Source organism: Equus quagga, chromosome 9, assembly GCF_021613505.1.
Source record: "Equus quagga isolate Etosha38 chromosome 9, UCLA_HA_Equagga_1.0, whole genome shotgun sequence".
Classification (NCBI taxonomy): domain Eukaryota; kingdom Metazoa; phylum Chordata; class Mammalia; order Perissodactyla; family Equidae; genus Equus; species Equus quagga.
The window spans coordinates 86752777-86770104 of record NC_060275.1 but is presented as its reverse complement, the minus strand read 5'-3'; the positions used below and the strand labels follow the sequence as shown (position 1 = coordinate 86770104).

Sequence of the window (17328 nt, the reverse complement as noted above, 5' to 3'; positions counted from 1 at the left end):
AAGCAGGCCTCAGGCTGCTGGTGCCTACTGTTGCAGCCCACTTAGACATGCTCCCTCCTTGGGTTCTGCAGCGGTGTTATGGGCTTTCCCAGCAGCCAGGAGCAGGATCACCTGTAATCGCAGCTTTGTCCCTGACAGAGCCCACAAGATCACACTTGTCCACTATAGGTCCCAGCAGAGCTATGGGTATCTTCTGCAGTCTGTCGTTAGCTCACCTAGCTGTGCTACTTTTGCCCCAGGGCCTTCCAGCCTTGTGATTGCCAGTCAGGACCTCTCCACTAGTGCTGTGAAGAGGCTTTCACTGAGGCTGCTGTAGGAACCTGGAGTTCCCCCCTGGGCCACGTAGCCGTTTCACTGGAGCTCCACTCTGCCCCACACCACTCTCATGGAATCTCTGGGAGCCCCTTGCCTCGTCTGGGACACGGCCAGAGTTTGTGGACCTGGCAGCGGCTGACAAGCCGCTGCCTTGCGGGGAATTCTTCTCTAGGGAGCTTCCTGGTGTTCCGAATACTGGACGGGGCCTCCCTGCCAATGGCGAGCAGAGGCCCTCCCTGCCAGGGGGTGCAGGACCCTGGAGCCTCTCCCTGGGCCGCAGAGCCGGGCGCTGGAGTTCCACCCAGTCCCTCAGTATGTCCAAGGGAAGTCCGGGCACCCCCTGCACTGACGCGTGCATGGCCGGAGACCATGGGCCCAGCAGCAGCTGGCGGGCTGGTGCTGTGCCGGGGAATCCACTCCCTGGGAGCTTCCTTTTGCTCTGGTTTCTGGGCGGGGCCTCCCTGTTAATGGTGAGCAGAGGCCTTCCCTGCCAGCGGGTGCGGGACCCTGGAGATTCCCCCTGGGCTTAGATGTAATCACGGGGGGCTTAGGTAGGGCTGTTGTCACCTGTTTCCACCGTCACTCCGCTGGTGAGTGCACACTCCCACCCTTGGTGCATGACGATGCTATGGGGGAGTCCGCTGGAAGAGAGCCTCTAGCAGGTACTAGGCTGTCCAGGGGTTGGGGGTTGGGAGTCGGAGAGTTTTCACCTATTTCCACCTCCTCCCAGGGAGAAGTCCATCCTCCTTCCGATGTATAGCAGCACAAGTCTCTTAGGCATCTTGAGATGCTATCTGGACATCCTTTGTTAATTGGTGAATGCCCAATTAGTTGTAGATTCGAAGGGGGAGAAGCAAAGAAGACCACTCACTCTGCCATCTTGGTCCCACCGGCAATTCCATTAATTTTTAATTTTAGTTTCTCCTTGACTGTATATGGGAATAATGTAGCAGTGTACCAGGAAATCTCTCAGAGTTTCATTAATTCTGGAAGGAGCCCATACGAGGGCCCTCCTTCAAAGTAGATATGGGGGTGTCTGAAAAGCCATTAACTTACCAGACTTTTTTATAGTCTTTTCATTTAGGTCCCTCTCATATTGTAATTTTTCATTAGCTTTTTGCAACAAAACTTTCCATAAGGCTACTTTGGAATTTCAAAGCCTTTGCTTTTAAATGCACTTCTTAAATAATCTCATCTAATTGGAACACTACTTCTAATGGCCAATGTAATTCCTCTGAGGCTGACAGCAGTTTGGTAGGACCCTAGTCACAAATGAAGTTCAACCCACATTTCTGTCCAGCCATATCTGACTGCAAATGGGGTGCAACCCCCATTTCTGTCTGACCATACTTTGGGTCCCCAACCTGATGGTTACCAAGCCAAGCTCTCAGGACATGAAATAAGCTTAGTAAGATTTTGTTGTTCTTTGTAAATATTTATAGCTTCCAAGACTGTAGTTTTTAAGCAGGTGTGCTGGAAGGTGGTGTGCTTGACTCTTTAGAAATTAAAGATTGCATTTAATTTGTCTGGTCCATGGTTCTCAAATCTAGTGCTCAAAAAGACAAGTTTTGGAAGCTTAGAGAAGCCCCAAAGTGTCCACGGTAATTTTAAACCATCTTTAGTATTATCAGTCTACGGGGACAAAAATTTATAAAAGTCCCATAGTAAAGAAAAGCTTGCACCTTAGAATGACAATAGGTTTCTTTACATGTACATTAATGGGTTAGCTAAGCCTTGAGTCTCTCGTAGCCAAACTAATACTTAAGAGGGATCTTTCATGGGGTTGGAGATTGTGTGATGTTTTTACAGTGTACCTCATTACATAGAAGTTTTCTTGAGGTTGACAGGTAACACAGTGTTAGTCTAACCTGTTTTGTGACCACCTTATCTGGGAGATCTCTTAAGGTGGTGAGCATGCTAATGGCTTTTAAATGCTCAACACATGCCCACCAATTTTTCGCCCTTGGCTTCCAAGATGTCCCATAGCAATAGCTTTTACTTCATGTGCATATTAACCCACAGCAACGTTCATCTAAGCAGAGAATTTTACTGAGTGAATCCCTCCAAAATTCAAAGTACTCACATATCTACGGGGGGCATTCCCTCCCAGCAAACGCTGCATCAACACTGTCAGCGGGAGTCCCCTCATTGCATGAGGGAAACCTCTCCTGCAATGACCACAGCCACTGCACCCATCCCAAAGAAGGGCACTAACCTCAACCAAAGGGAGGGAGATCTGAGCCTGAGAGGCCCCACGATTGGAGGAGTCATCTGTGTGTGGAAGCGGCTAAGTACACAAGAGGGCTTGTGTTGGTACCAAACCTGTTTCTAGGGAATGGTAGTCCTCAAATGTGAGATCACTTCAGATCCCACTTCTAACACCGTATGTCAACCAACAAAAACAGAAATTGGTTTTAAGAGGCAAAGCGTTTATTTGGGATCAAAGAATTGCAATTCAGGGAGCACGGATTTAGGTATACACCTAAAATAGTGTCCCAATTATAGGAGAAAAACTTGGGGGTTTTATGGGAAAAAAGGAGATGAGCTGAGTTGTATTAAAGAAGAGTTCATTGGTGCTAGATAAGGGAAGGCTAGGTTTGTACTTCATTGACTGGTTAGCGATTCCATCATCAGCAAAGTCCAATTTCATCAGTCCTGACAGACAGGATATTCTTGTTCTCACTGACTTCTTGGAATGTTGGTGGTTTTGTCCAGTTTGGAAGATAAAGAAAACAAGACGTGCAAGGCAGTTCCTCTGAAACGGCTGCTCTGGCTCTATTTTAATATGGCTCTACTCATGTCATCTTTCACAAGAGGGAAAAAAAAGCAAAAACAAAACATTACAAAGCGCCCGTATCTCAAAGAGCTGTATTTATACTTTATCCTTTGCTCTTGGGTTCTCTCTCTTTCTACCTCCCTCCCACCCAAGTCTCAGAAGTTCCTGATAAACGGCAAGAGGAGGTTAGACTGTGACATTTTCTCAAACTTCTCTCCAATCCAACGCAAATCAATGAAACAGAAGCTATTTCCATGCTGTGAAACAAGTAACACACATGCCTAAAAGATAGGGATACGTTTTTTTGATGCCCAATGAGAATATCTTGTAATACCACCAGCCAAATGATCAGATTTTACCTTTCTTCAGTGTGACCCCCCAGGGCCCAGGGGTATTGTCTCAACTGTGCTTGCGGACAGATGATTTGTGTGCTTTTACTCCGGCCTTGTTTCTGCTGCCTCACCTATCAATGACCAACATGAAGTTGCTGCTCTTAGGGGCAGAGCCATCCTCTGTCCCATTGGTGATGGCCCCCAATGTCACCACCCAGGCCCTGTGAGGACACTGCTCTCCCCTTAGCTATTCTTTCTGAACACAAAGCTGATCCTTCCTGAGCTCTCCACAGCCAGATGGAGGCCAGGTTGTAATGTCTAACAGGGGTGCAAGTGCTAGGAATCAGAGGGTGAGAGTCGAGTTGGAGAGAATACCATCTCAACGGTTTTTCTCAATTTAAACGAACCAGAATACAGTCTTCCCCTAAAAAGAACTAATCGTTACTGAGCACCCCTTATGTAGCAAGCACTGTGCTTTACGTTAAATCCTCACAAGAATCTTTTTGTTTTTAATGACTTCAAACTCAAACAACACAAATTTATTATCTTAACGTTCTGAAAGTGAGAAATCTGAAATGAGTCTTGCTGGGCTAAACTCGAGGGATCTGCAGGGCTGCCTTCCTTTCGGAGGCCCCAGGGGAGCATCTGCGTCCTTGCACTTTCCAACTTCTAGAAGCTGCCTTATTCATGGGCTTGTGGCTCTCTTCCTCCAGATTCTAAGCCAGCCACAGTGGGTCGAATTTTTCTCACAGACCAGCACAGTTCTTCTCAGAGACAGATCATTCTTCTGTTGTCACATCCCCGTCTCTGACTCCAAAACCACAATCTTTTTTTTTTTTTAGTTGAGGTCATCATGGTTTATAACATTATGAAATTTCAGGTGTACATTATTATTTATCAGTTTCTGTATAGACAGTATCGTGCTCACCACTAACAGTCTAATTTTTATCCTTCACCATATAAATGTGTCCCTTTACCCCTTTTGCCCACCCTCCCCTCTGGTAACCACTGAATTGTTCTCTTTGTCCACGTGTTTCTTTATCTTCCACATATGAGTGAAATCACATGGTGTTTGTCTTTCTCTGTCTGGCTTATTTTGCTTAACATAATACCCTCAAGGTCCATCCATGATTGTTCACAACAACAATCTTTGAGCCAGGTTTTATCATCTCCATTTACGGCCATTTACAGATAAACAAACCAACATTCTTCTTCTTATTTTTTTTTTTTTTTTGGAGATGGAGAAAGGTTTGTTCGAATCAGCCAAAATGAGAAGGTGGGAGGATAGGTTTTCTCAAATCTGCCTTCCAAACTGACACTCTGTACAAGGACTCCAATCAAGGCTGGTCTGACCCCAACAATCCAGTGCTTTTTCTACCACATAATGCTGCATGAATAAAAACTCAAATGTTAACATTAGCTTTAAAAAAACATTCATTTTATCAAATGATTTTTTGGAGAAATTTCTTTAAAAAACTCTTCTACTGTATTTACAATTGAATTCGATTTATAAAAATAAATTGAATACTGACATAGTTTTCAGGAATGTTTAGTTTATAGAAAAGAGATTCACATACAGTTCCTAAGTTGTATATGTAGTTTTTAAATAGCAACTGCTAACTCTAACAAAAACTCAGGCAAGCATATTAATACTAATATTTTATTTTAACTATTTACATAGTGGTCATTGTGAATATGGTATATTAGCTCAAGATAATATACAACATCTGCTCTGCCTTCAATGCCTCTGACTTATGAGCCTGAAATATGGGAAAATTGACCAGATTTTGACATTTGGTTTTGGGGAACTAGAAATGCCAAGTTTCTCCTTTTACTCTTGGAAAGTGGCTTGAGCCCATTTTGGATCCAGGAGCTATTTCTAACTTAAAAAATTGATGTAGTTGTATTAAGGATCACACCCAGGGGAAATAAGCCTCATTTGGGCATGTCCTTTAAGGGAAACAGAACCTTGGAATTGTCATCTGTTGTCTACACGAGTCAGATATCTGAAATAATATCTTATGCAACTAGTAAGCCTTGCTCCATTGGCTTGGGCTGTAAATACAGTCACATTTCTTTTATTTTTCCAATCAATCAATTGCAAATCAATTTACCTTTATTCACAAGAACTAGACTATTTCCTTCTCAAGGCCTCTCTGTCTCCTCCACCTGAATAGTATAAGAATTCAACCCACAGCAGAGCAGTCCTACTTTCCAAAACCAGGTAGAGACAGAGATTGGAGTCTCCTAGCATGGTTGCTGTGCTTGCTACCATATGGCGTTGTTACTGAATTCCAGCTCCTGTATCCTTTATTAGCAACTTCTACGCTCAGATATTCACTGAGCACCTTCTATGTACCAGACACTGTGTTAGGCACCATGGATGTAGCTGGAAACACACTAGAGATGGCTTCTGTAATCAGCCTTTCCCAATACAATGGGGCCCAGAGGATGATGCCCTTACTGGACCAGACATACAGACCAGCTTAGGGAGAGCTCCACAATTGCAGCCCTCCTGGGTCACACACAAGCTCAGACACTGTGTCCTAAGTGGCAGGGTCTTGTGAGCCTTGTCTCTCAACCACACACTGAGGTAGAAAGAATCCGCCTCCGGGCCCAAACACCAGGCCTCTTGTGATGTCGAGTCTGAGTCATAAGCTGAGAAGAATCCTCCCTTCAGGGGAATTTCCCTTAGTGCCAGTTGATGCCTTGCCTGCCAGTGGACCTTGGATTGTTATCCTGACAGGTTTTCCTAACTCTCATTTCAGCAGTTCAGGTTAGAGTGCTGGTCCCTTTTCCCAGATGCTCTGGCCCCCTTGTGCAAATCGTATACTTCTTCCCCAGAATTTTGCATAGATCAGTGGAAGAAACTGCCGCTAAGCCATAAAGGGGGAGTGGGAGATCTTATTGTGACCTTTGCCTTTGCCCACTGACCTTTACATTTATGCAGCAAAGGAAGCCACTCAAGAAACCCTTCACAGAACAACTGAGACTACCAAATCACATCCCAAGGTGACTTCCTGTCTCTGCCCAGAAAAAAAGAGGCTGAGATAATTGAAACCACAATAGCACTGCTTCACCTGTCTTCATCTTTGGGGAGAGAGAAGGATGAGACTTTATCTGCTTGACTCCGGAGAATTCTTATTTACAGACTTCATTTTCCAACAAACATTGTGATTTTTTTTTCACTGAGATATAATTGACATATAACATTGTATTAGTTTTAGGTATACAACACAATGATTTGATATATGTATATATTGCAAAATGATCACCACAGTATGTTTAGTTAACATCTGTTGCTGTGAAACGTTACAATTTTTTTTCTTGTGATGAGAACATTTAAGATCTACTTTCTTAGCAACTTTCAAATGTCCAATACAGTATTGTTAACTATAGTCACCATGCTGTACATTAGATCTCATGACTCTTTTATTTTATAGCAGGAAGTTTGTACCTTTTGTTCACATTTACTCATTTTTCCCACCCACCAAACCCCCACCTCTGGCAACCAGCAATCTATTCTCTGTGAGCTCAGGTTTTTTAGATTGCACATTCAAGTGAGATCATATGTGATTATTTTTTAACTAGAGCAACACAGAGCAAAGTGATGCGTTGCAGGTGGGAGTTGAGGGGGAGAAAGAAAGGACAGTAGTTTTCCACAAAAGCAAAACATGTGCATGTGTGTTGTATCGGATGTTATATATAAATAAAAAATATTTTGTATATTTATGCCACCGAATGTTTTATATATGAAATTTTGGTTGTCTATCACTTTGCTAACCTATGAAGTCTAGAAATGGGCATTTCTGATGTCTCCCCTGCAAATCTTCAAATCACTAACCAGAACTGACAATGAAGTGAATTGAAGTTAAGCTGCACAAATAAGGTAGGCATGTTGGGGAGCTGCTCGCTGGGGTTCGTGATACTGACTCCTTTGTGTCTGATCTTGTTCCCTCATCAATAAACTTGTGAGATACATCTATATTGTTGCATGAATTATAGATTGCCCTTCCTCATTGGTGGATAGCATTTCATTTTATGAATATAACATTTAAAATCTATCCATTCTAACGTTGATGGGCACTTAGATAGTTTCCCATTTTCAGGCTGCTATGAACATTCTTATACATTTGTTTTGGTGAACATATTCACTTAACTCGATATTACTTAAGTGTGGAATTTTTGGGGTCATAGGGTAGTTACATGGCTTTAGTATATACGACTAGACAGTTTTCCAAAGTGGTTTTACTAATTTACACCTCCCCCCCTACCCCCAGCACACATAAGAGTTCTGGTTGCTCCACATCCTTGCCAACACTTAGTATTTTCATCTTTTTAATTTTACCCATTCTGGTAGGTCCAGGGTCACTCTGAAAGTCGAGAATCAAACAGGGAGTCATCACTTTTCTTCATGCTTTATAATCCCTGAGGACACCATGACCCCACTTTCTTCCCAAACCTAGGTTTTCTCACAGATTGTACAATTTGCCTCCATTGTAATCTGGGTTTAGCAAAGTCAATCTGTCAGAAGCCATCTCTTCTGCTCTACCTCCTCTGCAAAGAAGGTTCTTTAACTCACTGATACAGATCATTATGCCCTGAAGAGAAAAGTGAACAGAATTGAGACACAGTCCATTTTATGGAGGTTGATGTCAGAGCTGTAGGGAAGAGGTAAAGAACATAAAAATTCTGAGATGAAGAAAAGCTTGAAAACAGAGGAGCCCACTCACACTGGGTTTATTTAATTCACTCTCCCAACCAGGTCTTGGCAGAATTTAACCCTTACTATCCTTCTCACTCTTCAGTACAGGCTGGTCACTACAGGGGTGTATGACTGTTATGTGGTGTCTTGTTTTCATCATAATTAGCCAAATGAGAGGCCACTTGCTTACGTATGCTTTATCAGTAAATATTTATTGAATATCTACTATGTGCTAAGCCCCAGATGAAGGAAGGAGATGCCCACTGTTTTGGTAGTTTACGCGGAGGTAGAGGTAGAGAGGCTACAATTTGCCAATTAATCAAATTATCTGACAATGAATTATGAGGAACAGCAGAATCACAGCATTGGGGGTAGGATGGGATGAACTTGAAGTTCTCTTAAATTGACCAGAGGGAAAGCATGATTCTATAATTATAAAAAAAAACAATGTGCATAATTGTCAAAAGAGCATCACGTTGATTATGTAAATTGTGAAACATATGTCATAGTTCGATTTGTTCTGTGATAATATAAAAGTTTAGATCTCACAGGGAGGGGCACTAATACCCCTCTTAGGTAATCTTCACCCACCTTCCCGCATTGGTTAGTCAAACTCCATCGTACAAGAAAGAGGGAACATTTTGGATTATCTGCTAGCCAACCCAATTTGGACTGGAATAGTTAGTGGATGTTTAATGGCACTAAACAGAGAGTCCATGTTTCTATAAAAAGGGAGATCCTTTTCAACTTAGATTAAATTGAAAGCTGCAGTAATCTTCCCATCAAAAAGGGTAAATATAGGGGGCCAGCCCCATGGCCAAGCGGTTAAGGTTCTGTGTGCTCCACTTCAGCAGCCTGGGGTTCTAGGTTTGGATCCTGGGTGCGGACCTACTCTACGCATTAGCCATGCTGTGGAGGCATCACACATACAAAGTAGAAGAAGACTGGTACAGAAGTTAGCTCAGCGCTAATCTTTCTCAAGCAAAAAAAAAAGAGAAGGATTGACAATGGATATTAGCTCAGGGGGACTCTTCCTCCTACACACAAAAAAGGGGGTAAATATAAAACTCACCCACTACCCCAGGGTGACCAGAGCACAGAGGGAGCCTTTTATCTTGACCTTGAGCAAGTCATTTTATCTCTATGAGCCTCAGGTTTCCTCCTCCATAAGGTGGAAATATCAGTACAAAGCTTGCAGGATTGTTGGTGAGAATAAATAAATCACATGCTAAATTAGTGTCAAGGAGCAATTTGGTGATATTTTATCACAAAGGCTATTTGGTGATACTTTAACCTACATCACGTTCAGCACCCCCATGTGTCCCATTATCCGCTCCAAATTGTCCTGGCAACACCACTTCCTGGGACTGGCCAGAAGTGAGGCACAGGACACCTGACCCCTGGCAAAGTGAACGCTGTGCTCCTGCCATCTGATGGCTGTTGATGAATAAGTGAAAAGCAATAAGATATATTGGGGTACATGAGGAAGCCACTTAGTTTAAAACTAACTTGGCCTGGCCTTGTTTTTCCAGAAAAGCTGAACATGGCCTATCAAGCATACATTGTACATCTGCTTTAAACATTTATAATGTCCCAAAGCCAAGAATGATGCCCTTAAAGATAAGGATGTATGCCTCCTCCCCATATCAGCATTTCTCTAAAGATAAGCCTTTCTTCCCAGAACCTAAGGATTGATTACTGATCTGCTGTGCTCATCTTGTGACCACTGACCTGCTGTGCTAGAAAAACATCTTGTGACTGTAGTAAGAGAGAGATTCCTGTCATATTTGATGGGAGTTCTTTGTTCTAAGACGATATATGACCACGGTTCTTCAGAGTGCTTCCTTCCTTGGTGAAGGTTCTCTCCCAGGCTATAGTCCTCAAAACTGCCTCATGTAGGGGCCGACCCCATGGCCTAGTAGTTAAGTTTGCACAGTCCACTTCAGTGGCCCAGGGTTTTGCCGGTTTGGATCCTGCGTGCGGACATGGCACCACTCATCAAGCCATGCTAAGGCAGTGTCCCACATAGCATAACCAGAAGGACCTACAGCTAGAATATACAACTATGTACTGGGGGGCTTTGGGGAGGAGAGGGGGAAAAAAAGAAGATTGGCAACAGATGTTAGCTCAGGTGCCAATCTTTAAAAAGATAATTTTAAAAAACTTGCTCATATAATAAATTCATCCCAATTTTTTTTTTTTTTTTTTTAGGAAGATTAGCCCTGAGCTAACATCTGCTGCCAATCCTCCTCTTTTTGCTGAGGAAGACTGGCCCTGAGCTGACATCCGTGCTCATCTTCCTCTACTTTATATGTGGGACACCTACCACAGCAATGGCTTGCCAAGTGGTGCCATGTCCGCACCCGGGATCCAAACCAGTGAACCCTGGGCTGCTAAAGCAGAACGTGAGAACCCAACCACTGCACCACTGGGCTGGCCCCCCAATTTTGATTTATAGATTGATTATGGATTATTTGTGTTGACACTGTTTATGAAAGCTAGATCTTACTCTATATCTCGAAGCTTCTGTGAGCAAAAAAGAGTCCAAAAGAGGAGCAGTGCCATGGGAATCAATGCACAAGATGTGGGAAAGGTTAGGAGTTGAAAGACGTAGGCCCCTTGTTTAGGGAAAGCGTCAAATCGTCCCTCCTGAAACCCAACTCTGGACCCCTCCCTAGTGCTGCTCCAAGAGCCGACTGTGGGAGGCAGACAGCCGCTGAAGCAAAGCAGATTTTTTTTTTCAGCATCAGAATTTATCAATCCAAACAACAGTAGTGCTCAAACTAGGTGTTTTAAAGTGATATGCAGCTAAAACTTTTCTACGTAGAAAATGAACTCTAATGTTCATGAACTCCAAATACTGCAATAATAAATATACAAATTCATACAGGAAGCATTCTTACCAAAAATGTTAAACCTGAACGTGATCATGAGAAAACAGACAAATCCAGAATGTGGAGCAGATTATGGCTCATGCTCTGTTAAAAAGTCCATGTCATGGGAGGAAAGAAAAGAAAAAAAGCGGAAGAACTTTCTTAGATTAAAAGATATGAAAGAAATATAACAATTCATTGCAATATGTGAACCTTGATTGGTTTTAAAAAAACCTATATAAAATGCTCTGGAAATAGTCGGGGAAATTTGGATGTAGAAACGTAAATATATATAATATATATTAGATGACAATATTATATATTAGGTTAGATTAATATGTATTTGTATATATTATTGAAACTATTAATTTTTTAGGTCTAAAGCTGGTAATGTGATTATATATAAAATGTCTTTATTCTTGAGGGATGCCAAGTTGTAACACCAAAAAAAATTTAGGAGTGAAGTATCATGATGTTTGCAACTTATTTTCAAATTGTTTAGCAAAAAGTTACATATTTATATAGATATAAAATGTTTTATATACACATACATACAAAGAGAAGAGAGAGAGAAAGCAAATGTGGCAAAATATTAACAATGATTAAGTGAAAGATATACAGGTGTTCACTGTACCATTCTTTCAACTTCTTTGTAGGTTTGGAAAATTTCATAATAAAAAAGTTGGGGAAATTATGTCTGTATGCTGCTCTCAAAATATCATATGAAGATGAGTACAGTTATACTCCGCTTAACGATGGGGATTCATTCTGAGAAATGTGTTGTTAGGCAATTTCGTCCTTGTGCGAACATCATAGATTGTACTTACACAAACCAGATGGCATAGCCTTCTACACACCTAGGCTCTGTGGTACTAATCTGATGGAACTGCCATCGGATATGTGGTCCATTGTTTATAGAAACGTCCTTATGCGGCACATGACTGTATTATCTTTTGATTTCATTTTTCAGTTGAGTATATTACTGATTACATTTGCCTACTGTATAATTGTTCCTTTTAAAAACAAATATTTTGTTTTGCCCTCTTGGCTTCCAATAAGGAACATTCACGTGATAAATTAATAACCAACCGTGGCCAAGTTCACTTCAGGAATCATCTGCGTAGATTCACTCGTCAACTCTCTAATAAGGCGTTTCATGGTCGTGTGTTTCATGTTTCCTATGATGTGCCCCTTTACTGTTCCTCTTGCTGGGGTGTTTCTTCTTATGGCAAATGGTGCCTTTAGCATTTTTCTTGGCTGCTTGTTCTTTCATCCACTTCTTAATATTATGACTGTGCGGGCTGACACAGATTCTTCTGCGCTTGACATGAAGGCTGCCAAGAAGGGAATAAAATAAAATCACTGATAGAAAGTACAAGTAAGTAAAAGCTTAGTGACTTCTGGGCAGTTCCCACTTTCAGACACTTTTAGTGTTTTCTTAGAGACTGAATCCTAAAGCTGAGCACCACAAGGCTGAATCTTAACCTTACTACACTGTTGCCTGTGTTTCCTCAGACATCGGCAGGAAGTGTGAAAAGATGGAGAAGGAGATTGCAATAAAATGTATATGTATATATAAACTATAATAGAAAAAAAATTTTTAAAAAGGAAGAACCTGAATAAAAAGGAGGGTACTTTACAAGTCAGTGAGTAAAAAAGAAAAAGACAAAGGAGAAAAGAATATGAGGAGGAGGCAGAGGAGGGAGAGAAGAAAAACCAGGTGAAAATTTTCTTTCCAGACCCCAAGCTTCACTCATCAAAACCAATTCACTCCTCATTGCGCATCTCAAACATATCCTCCTCCATTAGGTTTTTCTAGATCTTCTCAGCTAAATGCTCTCTTTTTTCCTTTGCGTCTCTGTGGTGCTGATTACTTCTCTACTGGTGCTAGTTTGCTCTTTTTTTTTTTTTTTTTAAGGAAGATTAGCCCTGAGCTAACATCTGCCGCCAATCTTCCCCTGTTTGCTGAGGAAGACTGGCCCTGAGCTAACATCCGTGCCCATTTTCCTCCACTTTATATATGGGACGCTTACCACGGCATGGCCCGCCAAGCGGTGCCATGTTCACACCCAGGATCTGAACCTGCGAACCCCAGGGCCACCGAAGCAGAATGTGTGGACTTAACCACTGCGCCACTGGGCCGGCCCTTGTTTGCTCTTTTATTTGAGTGGGGTCTCAAACTTTCTCCTTTCCCTGTGATGTTATGCTCCTTGAAGGAGGACTAGTCTGGAAGTTTGTCTTGAAAAGGCCTTGTGCACAGTAGCAATTCAGTAATTACTTGTATATATAAAGGGAAAATTGTTCAAAATAAGAAAAGTCTGGTTCTGTTTTCAACAAACAATTAACTAAAATATTCTAAGCTTTTGTTAATATTTTAATGTAATATAAATCTATACCATATGTCAGAATTTGTTTTCCTTTCATTTTTTCTACATGAAACTTTGAACTTGGGGTAGGAGAATCCTATAGCAGCATTCACAATTTCTGTTAAATAGAAGAATTTCTTGTTACAAAAGATATTGTGACTTTTAACTCCCCATCAGGTGCCCTCCAGCTCTTATTAAATGTCACAAATCCTGCTGGCTCTACATATACGATATTTCTGTGTCTGGATAAACTGAAACTCCTGACCCTGTTATGTGGGGGAAAGTATGGGGGACAGAGAGTAGGCTGCCATATCTCCAGATGACCCAGGCAGAATCATCAGCCAACAAATGGGAGGGAAAGTTAGGACAGGCTTGAACAAACTTAAGCATAATAAAGCTGGCATGTGGGGATATTAGTTTGAAAGAAGTGAGGCATCTTAATAGGAGGACAATATATTCTCTAAGTGTATTAGCCTGGGAGGCTGCAAAAGAAAAGCTACTTCTCACTATGCTGGTTGGTTTGCCTTTAACTATTACAGGAGGAAACTTGGCTGTAGTACTAATGTGGAGGAAAAAACAAAAACAAAGAGTTGAAGCTCCTATGCTTTGCAAAGGACTAAAACTGTCTCCTTTCCCTGTGGTGTCAGCAAGAACCCGGGCAACAGGCAGTGGAGTCCACTGACAGTCCACTGACAACCAGACAAGCCCACAGATTACACAGAAGAAAACTAGGGCTCAACTCCATTATTCCGTGGGCAGTGAGGAGCTTCAGGGATGGGCACTGGCAGGGGGCCGAAGGGAGAACTGGATGGGGGCTGGAGACAGAGGATGCAGGGAGGCAGAGAGCCACAGAAAAACAGGCAACAACCCCATGGGGACGCTTTTCAAAGGCCTACCAGTGAGGCCTCAACCTGTCAATGTCACACAAGGGGAAAATCAGCTACCAGAACACAGCTCCCAAACCCAAGATGCTATGATGTTTTCAAATCCTAAAGTTTAAAGACTGCTTAAACCTCCACCTGTATCCTCTGTGTATTCCATCAGGATAAAAAGAGACGAAGTCATGCTGGGCAAGGACGTGGCCTATTCCACACTCCCTCCCCTGCTGCCAACTCCACAGTATTCTGATGGGCTCCGAGCGACCCACCCATTGTGAATTTCTAGGTGGAGAGTTTGACTCTAAGAAACCATAAGGCGAATTCCCTGCTTCTTTTACCCGCAAGAGGGGAGCTAGAGACAGTCCAATGGACCCAAAGGGGTGGCCCTGCCAGAGATCGTCGCTGTCATTGTTCCCTACACTCTCTTTGTTTACCCATTCCTCTAAGCACAACAGCCCTTAACAACCACTCCTGAAAAAATACTCAAGCCTCCCAGACATCCTTATTTAATAACCCCCAATTTTCTTCCTAACAGATAATATCTGTATGGTTCAAGAAAGCTCAGCTCTCTGCCCAAGATAAACAACTTTTCATTGTATTTATGGTTAGAAACAGCCAGAAGCTCTTTAACTAAGTCACTGTAGAGATTTAAGCAAGCAAACTGCAGTCTTAGACATCAAAAATTACAATGATCATTCACAGGGTGTGAAACAAAGGACCCATTTCTAGGCAGAAAAGAAAGAGGAAAGAAATCTAGTGAGTTCACTGTAACTTAATTGATATTAGTTAATTGCGATTTATAATAACACATGCCCTTTGGGAATTATATTTCCAATGCTTGCAATATTTCCTCTATCTAACACACTTGACTCAAACATTAAAGTCTTTATACACATTCAAAGTTAAGGGGCTATATTTTGGATAAGTAAAGATGTGTTCTGTAGAAAAATAAATTGAAAACAAGAGAACTTTTATATTTTTATGTTGAATTTCAGGAAACACAACAGAGAAGATCTGTAATTTATGATTAAAAATGCTACACAGTCAAATTTAATCTTGAGACCAGGTCATAACTACTCTATATTTTTCAGCTGTCTTATCAGCACAGAGAGCTCAACTTACAAACTTGTATTTGAATAAAATATTCTTAGATCCAAGGGATTGGCTTCATAGTTTCCCTTCAATTAAAATTAAGTCCTTTTTAAAGTGAAGACTCATGTTTTTTATCATACTTTTCCTTATCAAAATGAGGACTTACATAATTTCTGTTCTTATACCTTTAAGATCTCTATCTCACACCTGCTTGTCCCAAAGAAACTTCTCTGAAAATCCTGTTACCAATAGCAATAATCCCCAGCATCTATCTCTTACTCTTACACACACACAGAAACTTCCTCTGGTTCTTTCCCCATGCCTGCCTGGGAGTCCAATGGGAGCCCTTTCAAGTTTTGAAGCCTTCATTAGTCTGAAGTGACAAATGTCAAGGAGGTGGAAGGAACCAAAAGTTAAGAATTTGGAGTTTCTGGAATAGCCAGGGCAGCCTCAGGCAGATTTAATTCAGCTAGGTAGATGTCACACAAATATCCAGATGTTTCCAATTTTCCAGAGCACTGTTTGTCCATGAAGTGCCTATGAATTTTTACTCTCCAACTATTACCAGCACTATATATTAAGATTAAACAGAAGACTGATAGAATCTCAGCCAGGCACTTACTAAGGGAGTTTTTCAAAGAAGCTGGGAACTGGAAGCACCCCTCAGAACGTACCTCATTAGTAAGTATTTTGTGGATTGCTATCGGATACACTGGTTCCCAGTGACTAAACCACCTGAGCCGATGGATGGAGTGTGGTGGCATGAACTGAGGAGCTGCTAAGAGAGTTCTCAATCCTCTCCCTTCTCCCACATAGACGCTCATCCTTATGAAACGTTTGGGCCAGGAATTGTCTTCCTCTGCATATCTAACTCCAAGTGTGATTTTTAAACTTTATTAGATTGAAGCCCCTTTTGAGGATCTTATAAAACCTACGGACCTTCACCCCAGAAAAATGTTCAGACATTCATACCCATAAATTTCAGGGAGTTCACAGCTCCTTGACCTAAGGGAAGTCTATCAATGGACATCTTACAAACTCATCCTCTGAACTTTTAAGAACCGTTTCTTGGAGCAGTGTTTCTCAAAGTTGGGTAATGGATGGATTCCTCTGAAGCGGGGAAAAAATGGTCTGCAGGATGGGCTGGATAGAGTCTTCTAGAGACTGTAAGAGGGCAGAGTCTATTTTATCACTGCTGCATCTCCGCCACATGGAACGGTGCTTGGTACATAAATGCTAAGCAACAAATATTGGTTGAATTCATTGAATAAATAAAGAGGTTCCCCAGTTCTCAGAAACACAGGTATAAGCAATGGGCTTATTTGTAGCCCAAAGAAGGGGTACCAAATGGCTCATCAGCATCACCTGGAGCCATAAGTGGTATTAAATGAGCATGCCAGGGAGATGCCTGATATGCTTTGAAGGTGCCAAATGTAATGGAGTTTGGGGAGAGCATTTTATGGCTAGTCCCGCCATCGCTTTTTTTTCCTTCTTCTTCTTCCTTAAGGCCTCTAGTACATAGCTGTATATACTAGTTGTAGGTCCTTCTGGTTATGCTATGTGGGTTGCCGCCTCAGCATGGCCTGATGAGTGGTGCCACGTCCGCGCCCAGAATCCGAACCAATGAAACCCTGGGTTGTTGAAGTGGAGCACCTGAACTTAACCACTCAGCCACAGGGCCGGCCCCCACCAGTGCTTTTGAGAGAGCTTGGAGGTATACAGTGTTCTGAACAAAGAGACCTGGGCAGCTCACATCCCGTTTCTGCCATTCACTAGCTGTATGTCACCAGGTGAGCTACATAATCTCCTCAGTCACAGCTTTCTCCTGGGTGACGTGGAGATAATTTATGTCTTTCTCACAGCATTGTTGTCAGAATCTAGATTTGCTAAATATCAATGCATTTCAAATTGTAAAGTCTCCATGGAGACCTTAAGTACATATAAGTCTAAAGTTTTCAATAACTGAGCCAGGGATGGGGGTAGGAGTGGGG

General features: G+C 42.0%; 1 protein-coding gene across 2 annotated transcripts in view; it reads right to left on the bottom strand.

Moving 5' to 3' along the window:
* Window positions 1–2735: 2735 nt before the first annotated feature.
* CCL28 (C-C motif chemokine ligand 28) overlaps window positions 2736–17328 on the bottom strand; it is a 37109-nt gene continuing 22516 nt past the window's right edge. The window contains exons 3-4 of one of the 2 annotated variants that reach the window (XR_006890179.1): window positions 12091–12335; window positions 2736–3119 (exon numbers count right to left, since the gene is read on the bottom strand). Coding sequence is in view for 1 of the 2 variants with exons in the window: in XM_046672251.1 (XP_046528207.1) it covers window positions 12143–12335 (193 nt within the window). In the remaining variant the exon portion in view is untranslated. Of the gene's footprint in view, window positions 3120–10517; window positions 12336–17328 lie in introns of those variants that run through there. The other variant, XM_046672251.1, reaches the window with a different exon arrangement.